This window comes from Falco cherrug, chromosome 12, assembly GCF_023634085.1.
Source record: "Falco cherrug isolate bFalChe1 chromosome 12, bFalChe1.pri, whole genome shotgun sequence".
NCBI lineage: Eukaryota > Metazoa > Chordata > Aves > Falconiformes > Falconidae > Falco > Falco cherrug.
This window is the reverse complement of record NC_073708.1, coordinates 7,055,177-7,073,739: the sequence shown is the minus strand read 5'-3', so window position 1 is coordinate 7,073,739 and position 18,563 is coordinate 7,055,177. Positions and strand designations below refer to the sequence as shown.

The following is an 18,563-nucleotide window of genomic DNA, read 5'->3' as shown; positions in this document are numbered from 1 at the left end:
ACCGGGGGCCGGGGGCTCCCCCCGCCTCGCCGGCCCGAGCCGCGGGCGGCCTGCGAGTGCCCTCCAGCGGCGGCGGGGACGCGCCGGGCACCCCCTCCTGGCCGCCGCGGGAGCGGGGCCGCCGGGCCGGGCCTCGGGGGGTCACGGGGCCCTGCCGAGCACGGAGCGGCGTTTGGGGTCGCCGGGGGGACGGGGGGCGGTGTCGCGGCGGCCAGCGCTTCCACGGAGCATGAGGGTGCGGGCAGCCCCTGTCAGGCCGTTCCGTTTCATCAGCGGAGCCGCGGGCGAGGGGGATACGGGGCCGGGCCGAGGGGACGCGCCCCCCGCCGGCCCGCTGACCCGGGCCCGCCGCCGCCCGGAACTGTCGGGCACGGGCGCGTTTCCCGCGGGCAGCCCCGGCCGCGCGTACCGAGGCGTGAGGGGGAGCGGCGTGGCGGGCGGACCTGGGCGGGCGGCGGGCCGCCATGGCGTCGCCCCCGCTGGCGGCGGCGGCGGTGGCGGCCGAGAGCGGCGGCGAGGCGAGCTCGGGGTCTGAGGAGACGGGGCCGGCGGCGGCGGGCCGCGACCTGGCCGCGCTGTTCGAGCAGGCGGCCGAGCGGCTGCCGGCGCTGCTGCCCGCCGCCAGCAAGGAGCAGCTGCTCTACCTGTACGCCCGCTACAAGCAGGTGAGGCGGCACCGGGGCGGCCCGGCCCGAACTGCGGTCTGAGCCCGGGCGCCCCGCGGGCCCGGCGGCGGGCGGGGAGGGGGCAGGCCCGCTGCCCGAGTGGCCGCGCCCGGGGCTGTGCCGGGGCCGGCGGCCCGGGGCCTGCGCGGCGGCTGTGCGAAACGGGAGGTGCCGGGCGGGGAAAGTTCTGTGAGGGGCTGGGGGGGGGGGGGGGGGCGAGGGCCGGCCGGGCCTGGCGGGACTCCTCGCCCCCGCCGCCTCCCCCCTGCCCGCTGCGGGCAGCCCCCGCGCTGCCCCGCTCCCCTCGGCCCTGGCTCCCGCGGGCTGCGCCGTAGGGTGCAGGTTGGTGTGGGGGGTCGGGCCGTGGTCGTGGGCCGTGGCAGGCTGCTGCTGTGCTGGTGGCACCGCCGCTGGCTCTTCGTGGGATGACAGGGCTGGTGGGTACTGCCGCCTCGCCCGGGCTCTCGGCGATGGGTGGCTGGGACCAGTTAAGGGTGGCAGTGGGGCGGTGGGTAGCACATGGCAGCGCTGGCCTCCCCAAGCATCGGGCATCTGCAGCAGTGACCCAGGTGCAGGCATCAAGTCTTGGGGATTTTCACGCGACCACGTGAAGGACGTGCCTGTGCAGATCTGTGGAGGGCTTTACAGTGCACTAGGAAACTAAACTGGTTGGTTCTAGTTATAACGTTGAACATGACTCCTTTTCCCATTCAGTCCCTGTGGAGTGAGCAAGCTGTAGGATGTATCTTATGGGAATACACCGTGTGGCTTTTGCCTGTGGGAGAAGTTTCATAAAAAAAAAAAAAAAAAAAAAAAAGCACCAGTTAAGATACAAAGGACTGTAATAATCGCCTAGCCTGGAGAAACAAAAAAAAATTGAGTATTGTTACACCTGGAAGACTCAGGTGTGTGGCAAGAGGTGCTGCCTTGACTTGAAAACTGAATCCCACCTGCTTGGATTAATAGTTGAAGTTGGGTGTGCACATCTTCCCCATGACTTTCCTCCCATATAGAATGCCCTTGTCCTGCTACTTACAAAGGCTTTAATTTTTTAATGCAATATTTAATTATCCTCTAAGCTGGTGGCTCCTAGGCTGTGGTTTGTGGACCATTAGTCTTATTAAAAGCAAACTGGTCATGTGAGGTTTTTCTAGTTCTTAAACAGGTCTCCAAGTTTCTCTTCCCCTTTTAAGAAAAAGGAGGGTAGAAAAAAACATTAGGAGAACTTTGAAAAATAACAAGGCCATGCCTGGGATGAGATGAAAAGAAGGGGTTGGTTTTTTTCCTCTTCTGTATTTTTTTCCTCTGTATTCTCAGGAAACTTGTTGCAAATAACCTCTTATTTTTTGCTCTGTTGCAAATGCTTTGTGGCTGTCCTAGGTGGAAACAGGAAGGCGTTACTTGAATATCGGCTCATGATTGTCCACAGACTCCAGAGGGTTTCCTGGTGGTAGTTCTGTAAGACCAACAAGGTGTTTAATGTTGAAAATTATTTAAATGAGAAGCTATTTTGCAACAGTTTTGATACAAGTCAGAAAAAGCTGATAATTAACACTGTGTCCGCACAGATTTCCAGTTGCCTTCAGCTGAGGGGAACAGGGTGCTTCTGTCCTCATATCGTCTGTCCCTCTTGTCCCTGGCCAAGCAGGATGCAACAGCAAGTGCCTTTGTGCTCCTTGGCTTCAGGCTGTGCTTGGCTCTGTGTTTCTGTGCTTTTGGCTGCCCAGTGCCTTCCAGAAAGGTGCCATCCCTGTTACAGAGTGCCTGGGAAGGTAGCACTGGCAGTGGAGATGGGAGAAGTTTGCTAACACAGCTACTGCAGGATTACGCTCCACTAACTTTGAGTTTTGCAGCATTTTGTGCTTTAAATCAAAACGAGGGTGCTTAATGCAAGTTTTCTCTATTTAATTATAGCAGCTGTATCAGTATGCATAATGGGCTGCTAATATATTACTCCGGTGGACAGTAGTATTGCTAGCGCACAAAAGGTGCTGACTCAGATCTGTCCGCTGTCCTTGATTTGGCATCCTTGTCTTTCCTCAGTTTAGTATTTTATGTCACTAAGGGCTTTGATTTAAGATACAGCACCATCATAAAAGAGGTGACAGTAACAGCTGAGCTCTCTGTTAAAATACTGTATATTATTTATTTCAAACTGTTTGGGTATATAGGCATTTTCCTGGAATTTTATTACCTTTTATTGGAGGCCATTTCAGGATTTTATTACTTTTCTCTCTGATTTTGTTTATGTGTCAGAGACTTGAAAATAAGGGAATTGCTTAGTTGTCAACTCCAGTGAGGTTTTTCGAAGATGTTGCTGAGTTTATGACTCTGCCCCAGAACAGACTAGTTGGTAGGGCTCTGAACTGGGACTGATTTTCTTTTTCTCCCTCTACTTTTTGTGTGGCTTTGGGCAAATCACTCCTCTGTGTCTTGAGTCTGTTGTAGTGAAATGAAGGTAGTGCTTGCCTGTTGTGTTCAGGATGTGAAAATCCGAGGTTCAGTAGTAACAGAGACCAATGTAGTGGTTGTCATTTAGGGAGGGGAGGGAAGCCAGAACTTGCTGGAAATGATTGGACTGAGAAAAGTGATAGGACTGAGAAAACTGCCAAGCCAAGAGGAGGATGTGCCAGTGCCTATGTAAATGCTGAGAGGTGCAGGCAAGCTGGGAACCCAGTGCCGCTGGCAAAATGGAGTTTATGCTGTCTTTGAGTGTAGGCTCAAAAATATAATCCCGTTTTTGCGTGATGTCTTTCAAATATTTTAGAACATCCTGTTGCACGGAATAGCATGATGGTGCTGACTTGGTTGTTTCCAGCGTCACTCTCTGTCCCTCTGGGATATACAGCCCCTCAGTCATCAGGGCCAGGACCCCTTGCCTTCTGTGGTTGATGTTTGCTTGTTCTTCCTTACGCCCCACTTTCAGTTGGTTAAGTACAAGGCTTTCCCATGGGTTGGGGCAGGTTAACAGGGCAGAACTTTGGGCAGGAACAGGCAGGAATTCCTGTCTTGCCAAAGAAATTCAGCTTACTTGGTGTGTGTACAGTTAGAGCTTAGTCCTGCTGTCCGTGGCAGTGAGTTCTGTTCTTGTTAGTACTCCACAGAGAAGCTGCAAATATGATTCACCTTATAAGATTTATGATCGGATAAGAATATTTGGCTGGAACTCCCTGCTGTATAAATGTGTTAGTTGAAAAATTAGCAAAGAGCAGTTTTCCTACCACCACTGGGGTAGGGATCAGTTGTGGAGTAATGTGTAAGGGGAATCTCAGGGCTTCTCGCAGTCTGGACCAGCAGCTGAAGTTGTGTGGGGATGGTATGCAGTGCTAACACATCTCCGAGCACCTCTTTATGTGAGTGCTCTTCTGAATGGTGTGACCTGCAGCTCCTAGGTGAAGGCTTCATCCATTTTCGCCACAAATGCAGATGCCTACAGACACTTCCCATTTGGAGCTGCCTGTACATACGATTCATGAGTGTAATGCCTGCAGGCGACTCTGCATGCAGAAGCAATACTAGGAGGGTATTTAATGCATTCTGGCAGTCTTCTTTTTTTAATGCAGTTGGTGAGCTGTAAGTGAGGAGAGCTAAGCATCAAGTGACCAGTCAGCCCCCTAAAGACCATCAGTAATTATTTTGCAGACACAGAATGAGAAACTCTTGACTTGAAATACTAGCATGGGCTCTTGTCTTTCTGCTGGTTAGGGAGGAAAAACAGCTTTTGAGGCCCTCCAGGGAAGCAGCAGGAAGACAAGAGTCCTTCACAAAGTTCCACCCTCCCTGCCCAGCACTGGCATGTTTAGCTAAAACTCCCCTTCCTCAGCTGTCAGGCTTGGGTCCCCTCTCATGTTTAGATTCCTGGCTGGTTTCTGATGCATTATGGAGTCTTGCAGCAAAAAGAGGGAAGCCAAAACCTTTATCTTCTTCTTTCCAGCAAACCACTGCGTCTTTTTAATATATTGTAAAAAAGCAAACAGGGCACAAGTGCGCTTTTTTCCCCTCTTGATGGATGAAATTTAACTACTGTTCCTTGATTTGTATTACTATTGATGTTACTAACAGTCTTTCCCGACGCTAGAACAGCCTTTGAATGCCAAATCTAAAGAGAGGAAACTGCTGTCGTGTTTTGATGATGGCAGTGGAAAATTAATCTTAAAACAGATTTTTTTTTTTAGCCCTCTTGGCCAATTTTTTCAGGTTAGATGTTGAACTAAAGAATTGCCAAGCAGGCGTTTTCCATACAGATAATGAATTTACATTTTATTTCCATGTTTGTTTTGCTTTTTAAAACAAGTAGTCCCATCCACCTCTGAGTACATTTACACTACATGAATTGTGATTGATTTGTAGGACTTAACTGTTGCTAGCCCTTTCTCCTATTTCTTCATGAAATGCGATATGTTGTTTTAAAGGCCAGCTAAGATTTCTAATTTGAATGAATTGCTCACTGGGAGACAGATGTACAGAAAATTAATTTCAGTTGCAGTCACTCATATCCTCTAACACTTTAAATGAAAACATAGTGTAACTAATAAATATATCTCACTATGGGCATGCTCTCTTTAAAGCCTGATTAATGATTCCATCCTCAGCATAAAATCCCCACCCTGTTAAGGTGAAGAATTGTTAGTTGATTTAAGCACTTCACCTGCCTGAACACTTGAGCGTATTTCATAAAACATTTGATGAATGCGGTTTAGTTTTGCTTGGCTAACAAAATGTTCAGCTGGCAGCCTTTGCCCACCTCCAGAACATACCTGTGTTCCCCCTGCGGGGTCTGTTTAAATACCCCATCTGTCCTGGCCTTTCTCTGCTCTCGGCTGTGCTTGGTGTTGCAGGGATGTGCTGTGCTAACTGCTTCCCAGGGGCTGTTGCATTTGGAGCTGTGGTTCTGCTCTGGCTTCTGCAGTCTTTCATCCATCATCCCTGTGGGATATATAGCACTTTCATTAAAAATAAGTAACAAAAAAGGCAAAACCTCCCCTTGCCCCCTCCAAACAAACCAACCCCCATGTTTTGTGTAAATTCATTCCCTGTCACAATGATATTTTTGTTTCAGTTAGATTGATTTTACCAGTGACACCTGTGTGCAAGAGGCTTGATTTTCTACGAGGAAGGGGCACTGATAACAGCCAGATCTGATGGGTCCTGACCCATATTCCCTGGCTCTTCCAGGCAGGGACAGAGACACATTAATTTATACGTTCTGCTGAGCTGACTTCAAGAAAATATGTTACCTAAATCTCAGCCTGCTAATTGCTCTGTTCTTGAGGCAGTTGTCAGCGCTGGCCTCATTGCAGGAATGTGATTGTGCAGTTGGAGCCCTGGGCAGGCGTAGCCTGTCAGTCCTCTGTACTCCCCTTTGGGGTGAGCTTATGGAGGAGATACGGCTGCTAGACTTCCCTGCAGTGGGAGAAAAGGGCTTTGTATTTGTCCCATCAGTACACCACCCCATGGAAAACTGCCTGAATCCCACTGGCACCCTGTCTGTTTTACACTGGCTGTAAGATATTTTAATTTTTTTTCCATATCTCCATCCACTGTTCTGGCTTATTCCCTTGCTTCCTTGTGTTTCTTATTTCTACCCCCAACATTTTAATTTTTGGCTTGCTTCTGATGGGCTGGATCATCTCCGCCACTCAGGCCTTGACTTGTCGCTCACGGTGCTTTCTATGCAGCCAGATGTCTTGGAGCAAATTCAGAAGCTGCTTGGGATTCCTTCGCTCGGGGTTTGTCCACTTGCCTTCCAGAGGACCTTGAAAATAATTAAGTAAATTCTGTTTACTGAACTTTGAGTGGAAGCAGGTGAATTTCAGCCTTAATGAATAATCATCTCTGTAGAAACCCTAATCAACAGAATTTTTCTTGATACTGGTGGAGGATGAGGCATTTGGCTGGGTAATAAACATAACATTAAGTGAGAAATCACTTGCTGGTTATCCCTGTTGGCTAATGCATGCAAAAGAAATGAGCTGCCTAACAAAATTGCTTCCCTTGCATCATGCAAAGAAAACACAGGGATGCAGAGGCGCTAATAACTGTGAGAGCGCTAAAATGAGGGCAAGATGGGGTTCAGTTGTGACAGTTCTTTCCCTCAAAAACCTTCCCTCTGGCACAAGAACAAAATACCCTGAAACCATCAGAACCCAGTATTTCCTTATGCCAGTCCCCTTCCCTTTGTCTTGTTCTAACAGAAGGAAACTTTTTTTTTTTTAGGTGAAATTTGGCACCTGTAACACTCCCAAGCCAAGCTTCTTTGATTTTGAGGGAAAGCAGAAATGGTAAGAGGAGATCCTTGTAATTCCTAGCGCTTTCTGGGTCTACTTTTTGTTGCACCTTGTCTCATCTGTTAACTGTCTGCCACTGAACTGGCTTTAAAATCCTTTGTTTAATAGGGAAATGTTTACTGCTATGCATGAGGCAGACATGAAATAGCAGACTCTTGTATTTACCTTGTTCATCCAGAATTAGCCTGCATACAAGAAAAAATTTGTGAAAATAGCTACAGCTTTATGAACAGCTTTGCTTTGTGAGTGCAAACTATGTTCCAGGCTGGATCAGGGTCCCTGAAATATCCTTTCACAGCAGAGTGCTGCACTGACAGGGGCCATTCATGGCTTCAGAGAAAAGTTGACTGTTTCAGACTGAATGAAAAATGGCTTCGCACCCCCTGAAAGTATTTAGATGAATCTGTTCCACTGATGGCAGTATAAAACCGCATTGTGCTGTCTCCGGGCGGCTCACTGATGTTTTGCTCTCTCTCCTAGGGAGGCTTGGAAAGCCCTGGGAGATACCAGCCCTCATCAAGCTATGCAGGAGTATGTTGCTACAGTGAAAAAACTGGACCCCAGTTGGAATCCACAGGTAGGAAACATGAAAATATTGTTCAGAAAACAAACCAGCATTTGTCTTTGTAAAGCTGACAACGGTTCAGCTTCACACAGATTTTAATTGCTGCTTGGCAAACTTCATTTTGAGCAGATTAAAGTCTTAAATTAATTTTTTAAACTCCCCTTTTGTTATGACTGAAACGTGAAGAACCGTCTCTTTCGTAATTATCTTCATTACATTGAGCACATGCACGGGGTTGGTTTGGCTATAGTGATCTAATTTATTTTGCTTTTATTGGTTCATGCTGTATTTAGCATGTAAAGATACTTTTTATCCTTTTCTCATCTTTCTCTTTTCAACTGCTATTTAAATGTTGATCAATAGAAAGCAATCTCCATGAAAGTGACATGAACTGAATGATCAATTCTAAAAATGTTTCCTTTTTGTTTCGATGCAGTAAATTACCAAATCTGATTATGATTAGGTACTCCAACATAACAAGTGTATTTGTAAGTCCTGTATGTGTGTGTTACAGGGAGACTGTACTGTCATTTTAATTAATCTCTTTCATGTACCAGGTTTATTACTTGATTGAATATTTTGAGGATATCTCCCTGGTTATAGACTGATTTTTGTACATTTTTTTTAAAGAGGATTGCTCTTCAGAAAAAGTATTGCCTTTGATTGGAGATGGAGTGGAGATATTTCTCTAATAGCAAAATGCTGAAGGCATAATAATTTCTTTACACGGTAGGAAACTGATTCTTTTTTGGTCCTGTGCTTTGGAAGCAAAATCTTGTGTGAGCACAAGCCTACGAATCAAGGATTTGATTCTCAGTTGTCTTCTGATGCTGTTCTGAAGACTTAAGGGTAATTCTTTTTTCTTCACTAGTTCATGTTTCATGGCGTTGATCCTGTTTTTGTGGCAAAGAAATACTGTCATTTAGAGGAAAGCCTTTTTAATGCCCTTGGGGAAAATAGTTGTAATGCTGTGTGGTGCAGTTAACAATGTGCTGTGCAGTACAGTTAGCAAAATCTAGCTGCATGCTGTGTAAATTCTTGTCCAATCTAAAATTCTCATACAGGAATAAAATAATTTTAAAAGAATCCATGTACAGTCCTGACTGAAGGAAGTGTCTAGCAGTGTAAAGTGGAACACACAAATATTCATTAAACAGTGAAATAACCCTCTGAAAAACCAAAACACCTAATGCTTTCCTGAAGTTTTACGGGTAGAGCTTCAGTTTATAAAAAGATTTGACGTGCATGGTGACAAGTTTTAGCTTTGGGTACTCTCTTCACTTTCTTGCTTCAGAGAAATACTTATTGTCACAGGCGTGACCTTCGGGTTACAAAGCTGTTGGCTAGGGAAGAGGAATAATCTGTTAGGTTTTTTTAATAAATAAACAAAGAAGCCATATAGCAAACAAAGAATGGTTTGCAGCACTGCTCTTCCTCTCTTCCCCTAAGGTGAGGAATGAATGTGTGTGAGCATGTTTCTTCCCATTGCTGTCCTTGCATAAGCCTGTCCCAGGACTCAGCAGAAACTAGACCGTGCTGGGTAATGCTGTTGCACCAGCATGTTTGCTCATTTAGGTATTGCTTCGTCCTCCCTTTTTGAATAGTTGGTGCAAGAAGTGTGGGCTTGCAGGAAGAGGGCAGTGCTGGAGGTTGAACAAAAGTTTCTGGGAAGGTAGGTTAGAGTGGTTTAAAGAAATGTGGGTTTTCTTTGTTGAGATGTTTATGTTGCAGTGTTTCAATAGCTGTGCTTCTCTCACTATTGCAATATGCATATACATATAAAATGCATATATTTCTTGGCTTTTTTGAAGCCAATGATTTTTTTCCTCTCTGTGGTCACAGCGCACGGAACTATAATATAATATAATGCTCAGGAAAGCCTGTAGGGTGTTACTGTCCCTACGCTGCTGCGCAGGTGCCACGTTTCTTGATCTGCCTTCTTTGCTTTTCCTGGGCCTTGCCTATGGCTGAGCGAGAAACCTGTTAAGAGATCTGAGTGCTTTACATGGAAGGAAGATGCTGAGGTGCAGAAAGGCCTAGCAGAGGAAGTTACGTGAGCTGAGAATGTAGTTTAAAAGTTAGCATTACAGTACAGGTGACACTTCTTTAAAAGAAGTCACCTGTCCTTCCTACTACATCGTCCTTTTAATTCCAGTTTTTATACAGCCAAAATACTATCAGGAGTCCTCTCACTCTGATCTGTCTCGTGTTGCTCTGTACTCGTTAATTTTTTGTTATTACAATTTTTTTCCCCCCTACCAAATCCACCTTCTGGAGCCACGAGAGGGAGCTCTGTTCCTTAAAATGATGGAGATGTATGTGGCAGGGGATGGAGATAAAATAGCTATTTTAGTCTTCAAATTTCAAATTGGATTTATAGAAAAGATCTGTGGGTACATTACAAGGTGCTTCATCACTGTCATTGTGTCTCCTTTGCATGCTCATCTGCTGGGTTCCTTTGAATTTTTCTTACGTTCAGTAGATCATGAATGAAATACTCCTAGTATTTGGTTAAAAGTGGTATAAAGTGCTTGGTACAAATTTGAAAAGTTCGGCTTTCAGATCATTATGAATCTTTAATAGTAATTATAGTACAAGGGTGTTGAATTTCTTACTGTGAAGCTTCATGACTTTTGCTATTGTAAAGCTTTCTCAATACTACCTACATACTTTATCTTCAGCAGTTCATCTCATCCCTTGAAGTTGTTCTTGTGTGTTATCTTAAATATTCCTCAGTCTCCTATTTCATATTTTTGCAAAGGGTTTTAAGAAGTCTTGATCCTTTAGTACTAAATGTGCAAAATTTAAAACTTAGGAACACCTTATCTTTTTCATAGGTTGATTTTCTTTGCAGCAGATTTGCTGCTGCAGCTTTCAAGCTGTCAGTATTTTTCTTAATAAATAGGATGGAACTAAGTGCAGTGTTTCTTTTGCAGTCCAAATAGATCCACTTTTTAATTTCTTTTTCTTGATTCTTCATTGATTCATTCTTTCAAATTGACCTTGCAGTTCTTGTATTAGTACATTTTCAGCATCAGACTGTAACTGCTATCATTTAGTAATCCTTGCTTGTTTTGGAGGAAAAAAACCCAGAAGTAAAAACATTCTGATGCAGTAGGAGCACCCTGAATTTGTGTTCAGAAGCAATGAGAACACCAGTAGGAGCCAAGATCTGACCTGCTGCTTCCTGCATGGAGTTCAGAGTAGCTAGGACAGTAGTTAGGACACAACTGAACATGGAGAAGCAGTCGCACAGCTGTTCTCTGCTCTGCGAAGCTGGTATGCCACTTTTGACAGGAGAGGCACATCTGCTGGCTCATCTCCATGGCTATTTCCAATGTCGTTTAGTTTCTTCTTCACCCTTGCTAACAGCAGGTTGTCTGGTAGTCATACCTGATTTCAGAGCCTTGTCTAAAACCTGGATAGAAATTATACTGCATTTATTATTAGCAATTTCCTTGTTAGGAAATCTTTAAAGTAGCAGATGGCCTAAGGGGTACTGAGGTGGGATCCATTGTCTTTACATTCACAAAGCTGCAGGAATCTCCTTGCTGTATTTATCTTGAATCCAGAAGTGTAGAGCCAATAATCACAATTGCCTTTCTGGATGCTTTGCAGTTACGTCCTCCTGGGTTGGCATGGTCATACTGTGTTTTGTGTCGTAGGTTGTTTTGTTCCTTTTCCCAAGAAGAGCTGTTAGTAGGAGGTCAGGGCTATACTTTTCCGTGCTTGTCTCCATTCTCCTCTTGATGCAGTCTTCCTTCGTCATCTTCTACCTTTTAGCGCATCTTTTGTTTCTTGTTCTTTCTTGTGAGTCATTCATTTCAGTCTGAAGTTCCAGGCAGTGGGAAGGTAATTGCTTGGACTGGCTCAGCTCTATTTGCATATTTCAGAGACATCACCTGTCCTTCAAGTCTATTCACTCTTCCTCCAGAACAGGGAATAATTTATGAAGCAGTTCTTTTGCATTCTCTATCCTTAAACAGAAACCTTTCATGCCGTCAACACCTCCCACTGCTTTGGGTCCCTTTAGAGGGGTAGTGTCCCAGCTGCTTTGCTGCTTGTACGTTCACCTGTCTTCTTCCTGCTTTACTGGCAGCAAATGACATGTTGCTTTCAGAGGCTTTTGCTGACGTGTGTGTGAGTTTGGCAATGATGCTCATCTGCTCTCCCTGCCAGCCACCTGCAGCTTATTGCCTACATGTGCTCATCCCCTGGCCCCTCTCGTGTGGTGGCTCTGGGGTACCCGCTGTTGTGGTGCTCTCCAGAGGTCTCAGCAGTGGGTTTGGTGATTTAGGGAGGTTCACCTTCACGAGCTGGTTGTCTTGCATTTTTATGCAATAACTTTGTTCCTGTGTACATCGCTGTCTCTACTGTATAATTGGGTGCTTCTAGTACTTGCAGTTTTTGAGACAGTCTCCATGGCTGTATTTCCATTCCGCCATGCACTCTAAAATTCTGATCTGTCCTGTATTTGATACCACAAATCCCCACTGGCTTTTAAGCACCCAGATTTTTCAAATCTCGGATTGGTATGGGAGTTTGTCCACAGGCAGTGACCATCCGGGGGCAGGACCGGGACAGCACCTCTTCTGCTCAGCAGCATTATACACATCTCTGCAACTGAGTTCATGTCGCAAGGGATGTGGGTGGAGGTGTGTACACAACGCTGCAGTGAGGCGGTTAGGAGCTGTTATTGATTGTTTCTTGTAACAAGACGGTTATATGGCACAGCTTAAACAATAAAAATAAATAATAAAAAAAGCATCCAGACTTGCTCATCAGTTTTAGCCTTCCATTTGCTGATTGCAGTTTTGGCATCTCTTGATTCTAAATATTTCCTTTTCCTATTTCTTATATTGCACATTTACCAGTTCCAATCTCAACAGCTTGTCATGCTACTAACTTCAGTGGCATCCTTCCCCAAACACTGAGAGGCCTTCTTTCTATTTGTTTTGACTGCTGAAATTTTCAGGAGGACTTAATGATTTTTCTATTTCTGTATTAAAAAGAAGCAAAATTGGCATTTTGACTTGACTGGGCTTCACCAATAATGCACTTAGTAAGATTTGTGCTGTGTAATGAGAGTTGAAAATCTGAAGAGCCATGTGTCTAAGGCAAATCAGGAAGACAACTCGATTTCAAGGAAAGTAGACATTCACTAAACATCTCTTTCGGCTGTTAAAGGTCTGAAATTCCAGTGCTGATGGCTGCAGGAGAGAAAGCTGCCTGGGTTTTTTCCAGTACTGTTCTGTGCCTTGTTGGAGCAGAGGAGGATTTATTTCTCTCTACTCTGGACCAAGTAGTCAACAGGGGTAAATGTACCTATTGCTCTGCTGGCGTGGGAGCACCCAGTCGTGTTCGGGGCAGCTGGGAGAGGACCCCTGGGGAACAGACAGTCAGTCTCATGGAAGAGAAAACTTCAGAGTGAATAAAATAGCAAATGCACTATTGCTGCAGGCTCAGAGCAGTCCAGTAAGCTGGAAAACCTGCAGGAATAAAGCAAATGGATTTGTCCAGTGGCCAGTGGGTGTTTTTGCAGGAGGTACTGCAGGGGGCAATATTTGATAAGGTGGGTAGCCAGCTCCCCCACGCAAAGGGGTGGGCTTCACACACCCCCACACCCCCCACTTGTTTCTGTTGAAATAACCTTTCTCGATCACATTTAAATGCAACAAGCAAGTTAAAACTAAAATGTGGAAAAGAGAATTTGCAATTCAAGGGTACAGTGAAAAGCAGGAGAAACAATTTCCAGATCTGCAGAGGAGTGGGGTTTGTGTGTATGCTTTTTGTAGGTTGCACTAGGTGTTACTGAAATATTTTAACAATTGATTCAAATTGATGAGCTGCTTGTATTTCAGTGGGATCTCCAAGGCAACTTAAAATTTCTGTAGTGACTGAAATACAAACTGTGTATCCCATGATGTTAAAACAGGCATTTGGAAATCCAAACCTTAATTTTTCTTAAATTTGAACTCATTGCTCGAATCTGGCCTCATGTCTGAAGCAAGCAGCTTTGCTCTTTTGCAGTTTACGGGTTTTATGTTCGGTCAACTTCTTAGAATTACAGTAGTGAATGGTAAATCAAAAGTAGTTTCAGGCTGAAATCTGTGGATTTCTTGGTTAGTACTGCAGGCCGATGGAAATTAAGAAATGCATTAGAGAAACTGCAGTGTCTAAATAAAATGAGTGCTCCCATCATGTTTTCCTGTTTTGTCTATCAGTCAAACAGATGTCTCCCTTGATAATCTGTCCAAGCAGCCACCGTTTGGGGTTGGGAAAGAGCAGCAGAGTGGTGTGGGCAGGATTACAAGGGGGATGGGAAGAGCAGGAGAGGAAAAGACCTGTTTGGGTCTCTGCCTGTCACCAGCAGCACCGTATTTACATACCTGCTATGCAGTTAGTTTGGGTAAACGTCTCAATTTATGGCTTGCTATACTGCGAGGTCAAAAACTTTGAAACTAGTGACTTTATTTCTTTTGTAGTATAAAAGCAATTTAATTGCATCGTGTAAAGTGGGGACTAATCGAGTTATGGCTGTGCTCCTTAAAGCTTGCCTTCCTGTGCTGCGCTAATGCAGCACGCTGGGGAGAGCAGCCTGCTGCGCTCCTGTGAGCTCCGCAGCAGTGCTGCCCGGGGTCTTTGCTCCTCGCTGCTCCTGTTTCTTTCTGGGTGTGTATACATCCTTGTGTGTCAGTTCACACTGAGTGAATTTCATGTGTGACTTTCTGGTTTTCTCCCAAATGTTAAGAACTAAAAATTGTACCAAAATGCAGAAAACAAACTGCGCTATGAACTACATATAATTTGAAATCTCTTATTTTGATGGATGACCAGATTGGAAGAAGCAAATTACTGAGATAATTCACAAACTAATCAGGCTCTTCCCCTTAAAACAAACAAACCCCAAAACAAAAAACAAAAAAACCCCAAACAAAAAACCCACAACAAAACAAAGCAACAAGCCTATATTTTTTTACTATTACTCTTTTAACGGAAAAGGAAGGACTAGAAATTAAGAACAAAACCAAGAAACTGAGCCACCCCAGGCCTCTGGCCTTGGAGCATGTAAGACTGCAGTGTTCTCTGGGTTTAGGCAAACCGCAGAGTTGGGGGTTTTGGGGGAATGGTTTTGCAGTATGTGTTAGTTTGGTGTATGTCCTGAGGCGGGTTAGATCTTAATACACAGAGGGATTCTTCTGCCCTGCTGCCTCTTGCCAGCTGTGCAAGCGGGGTTCGTGGTGGATGCAGCCTTCCTGTGGGAGGGAGTAGTCTATGCTGTGCATGGCTAACAAAAGCTCACAGTTTGTGTACACCTTACTCATATGTGGAAGACTACAGGCAGAGTCACCCACCTTATTTTATCCACTTGGGAAAAATGGCAGTTTATTAGCTGTATAAGTTAGTCCTTGAGTGTTTTGCTTCAGGAGCATGCTTTTGGAACTGATTTTTCTTACTAGCAAGGGGATGTTTTCTTGTTCCTGTTGTGTAAGACAGTAAAATATCACAGAACAAACATGAACTAGATTTCTTCATTCTTCTGCAATAAAGGTGGAGAGTGTTGCATCCTTTGCTTCTCTGTACCTTCTCATGAGAAAAGCGTGCTGATGCTTTATGTACTCGATATAGGTCCTATTCATAAACATAGCTGTCCATATGTTATTTGCTACCTTTCTGTCCCTGTCTTTGCATGTGTAACTGTTTATCAATTTTATTCCATGCAAGATAGCTCAACTCTGGCCCACCAGATAGGAGGTAGCGTGTTGCCTGCCTGCTTTGTTGTATAGACTGTTACGCTCTCGGCAGCACATCAAATTCAGTTTCCTGTTTATCCTTGCTGTTATTGAAAGCAGCGCAGGCTCATGGGCAGTACAAGTCCTCACTCAGTACTGGGAAGAGAATGCTGCCATCCCTTGGCTGTTGTTTAAGTGAGAGAGTGGATTAATAAAATAGTATGTGTAACTTCTGTTCATAACGATGACAGCGTGGATGGGAGCTGGCAGTTGTTTGCCATGAACCCGTGGCCTGGGGATGGAGTTGTCAGAGATGTCCTGAGGATGCTTTGTTCTAGCAAGTAACTCACGTGCCAGGCGTTGGGGTGCTGTGCTGGTGGGGCTGTCAGCCATGGTGGTCTGGGAGTTTGCCTGTGGACAAGCTTGATAAATTATAGGGCTTATTCTCTTCCGCAGCTGCATTGTGTTGCAGAGCACAAAACAAAGTGCCAGATCCAGAGTGAGATTTTCGGGTTTTTGGAATTGTGGTTCTGGCAAGCTGTGCAGAAGTGAAAAAGTTAAAATGAACGAGCATCTCATATAGAAATATAAACAGCTGGAATATGTGTCAGCCTCCCACCCCCTGGGACTCTGTTGGATTGTTCTCTTTGATTTTACATCTCTGCAGAAATTTATGGTCTCGGCTGCTTTTATTTATGACATTGCAATCCTCGTTCAAGCGATTGATTGAAATACAACAGTGTCAAGCTGCAAGCCTGTATTTTAGAAAGGTTGAAGTTTAGAAAGCAAACCAGCAATGCAAACAGTAGTGTATTGAAAGCTGCGCTGGAATCCTGTACAGAGGTTGCCCATGTTTTTATGATCCTGAAATTCCTCACAGTAAAGCATTACCATGACAAAGATTTATACCTTTTCTTTGTTCCTCCTTCCTACAAACATACTGTATGTTAAGTATGCAATCTTACTAGCCCTGCAAGGGCTAACTTTTGCTTGTAACGATGTTAGCCCCTGTGTTTCCAGCTCAGATCCAGCAGTGCTGATGCACAGTATTGTTAGCGTACTGTGGGCAGCATCATATATTCTCTCGCAACTACTCAGATGTAACAGTAGCTGTTTTCTGGGGTTGTAAACAAGAAATTGAGGGGCTTCTTGTTTTTGGCTCCCAATGCAGTGATTTTGGTTAAAAATTCAAGCAAAGATGAAATATTTTTTTCCTTTTGAATTTGTCAGTGAATTAACTTTCATCATCTTGCACTAATTCAAAAAAATACCTTGTACTATCTGGAATGTATTCAGAAAAAAGAATAATTAGAAATGTAGCTCTGCCTTGCTGATGCTGAGTGTGCTGCTGCAGCATAGTGATGTGCGTGGCACCCCAGCGTCATGATTCCTGGCTTACTGGTGGATTAAGACACTGCATGCTAGCCAGATATACCAGAGGCAAACGGAGGAAAAATCCCATCAAATCAATTTAAGTATATATATCAAACTACTGGCATTCAGTGATGACAAGATGTAACCGAATGAGGCAAGGTACTTGCTTTAATGTGTAACTTTCTGTGGAGCCGGGACTTTGGTTGCTTTTTTCTTTCCCCTGTAATAGATGTCCAGAAGTAACAGGTTTTGCTGTATGGCCGTAGTGCACAGGTAGCAGTCCCACAGCACCTGGTTATTCTGTATTCCCGCAGCTGTGGGGCTGGAACCATGGGATACAGCTGAGCTCTGGGATCTTAAAACTTGACTTGAGCAAGTGCTCTCCTAGCTGAGAAAGCATCTCAATATCAGAGAAGGGCCACCAGATCAGGTTTAAGTTGCTGCTGATTCTCTGCTGTGGATTGTTGCTGCTGTGGCTGAGTTGACAAAAAATGGATAGGTGCTGATGCTTCCAGGAAGAGCCCAAGATCATGGCTTAATCTGAGATGGCAAGGTTGAATTTAAGATGTCAAACCACAAGCTGAAGTGGCTGAGGTGCAACCAGGTGTTGCCCTCTGCTGTTTTTTTTCCTTGAGGTGGCAGTTTCTGGCAAAGCAAGGAATGGTTTTAAATGTCACATGCAGAATGTCATACGCAGTCTTCATTTGCTGCGGATTTTAGCAGCCAATGCTGCTTCTCCCCAGCAACAAAAACGTGGATAACAAAAGTATGGGAAAGCTTGTTTTTATGAAACAGCTGTGTAAGGCTGGAAGCAGAAAGAGCAGTGTTGTTGCATGAGAAGTGCCTCCACCAGCAATCAAAACTTTCCTGTTAGGTTAATTTCTGTACTGACATTCCATGGGCTAAAACAAATGGGAAAATGAAGCTTTCAGTACTGCTAAGCAGCATTACAAAATTGGGATCTGGGGAGGTTGCATCGTGGGCTGACAGAGGGAAGGTGTTGAACCAAGCAGGATGGTGTCAGGGCTGTAGGGACAGGGCAGGCAAGCAGGCAGTGAGATGAGTTAGGGGCTTGGAGCAGAGGCTGAGAGAGCAGGCTGAACGTAAGGCTGATGTAACAGGAGGTCTAGAAAGGGACAAAAAGCAGATAAGAAGTTGCAAGGAGAGGTGGGGAGGAACAGCAGGGTAAGAGGTGCTTTCCCTGCTCAATTTTAGCTTCCTGCTGGCCCGGCCACTTCCCAGGCAGCAGAGAGTCTCCCTGACATCTTTGGACCCCAGTATTTTCCTGGGGTGCTCAGAAGAAGGTGGGCATTCAGGAGGCGGACGTTCAGTTGCTCTACAGCTTGCTCAGGAGATCGTGGTAGCCTCTCATCCAAGTCTTGCTCCTGTTTTGGCCAGCAACCCGCCAGGCTGTGCTAGCAACTTGACGGTTTTAAAAGGGGTAGGGTGCAACCTCTAATTAAAAATCCAATTTTTCAAAGTAATTGAAACTGTTACAGAAATTTCAACGTGCTGTGTCAGATGCTGTTACAAAATTCAGGAACTTGGGTAGAAATTACAAGTTTATCTTACTGTGCAGTATGTAATGCCTTGATTTTTTTAGGTATGGAGTTGTAGACATTTATTTGATGGTATTCAGACACAGGGAGGGTCCGTGTACCCTGGTGCTTCCATTCGGTTGTGTAAAGGCTGGTTTAAAAGAGAGCATGTGTTAATTAAAAATAGCATATGCTTTTCAATAGTTGTAATTGTTTTGTGCGTAACATAAGCTATAGCATAATTAGGCTGTTTCTTTAGTGAAAATACAGCTTTTCATGTTAGAACAAGGTTAAGTGGTTATGTTTAGCTTGCTCTTTACACGAAGTATCAAGGAGGTATTGAGTGTAATTACTGGAGATTAAGATGTTGTTTGGAAATTAGCTAACACATTGGTTAATGT

The 18,563-nt window shown here is 44.8% G+C and overlaps 1 protein-coding gene across 6 annotated transcripts in view; it reads left to right on the top strand.

Moving 5' to 3' along the window:
• Positions 1 to 228: 228 nt before the first annotated feature.
• ACBD6 (acyl-CoA binding domain containing 6) overlaps positions 229 to 18,563 on the top strand; it is an 87,986-nt gene continuing 69,651 nt past the window's right edge. For 2 of the 6 annotated variants that reach the window (XM_055724824.1, XM_055724826.1), the window contains exons 1-3: positions 235 to 665; positions 6,882 to 6,946; positions 7,433 to 7,529. In XM_055724824.1, the coding sequence (XP_055580799.1) occupies positions 465 to 665; positions 6,882 to 6,946; positions 7,433 to 7,529 (363 nt within the window). In that variant the 5' untranslated portion in view covers positions 235 to 464. Of the gene's footprint in view, positions 666 to 6,881; positions 6,947 to 7,432; positions 7,530 to 18,563 lie in introns of all 6 variants that reach the window. The other 4 variants (XM_055724822.1, XM_055724823.1, XM_055724825.1 and 1 more) reach the window with 4 other exon arrangements.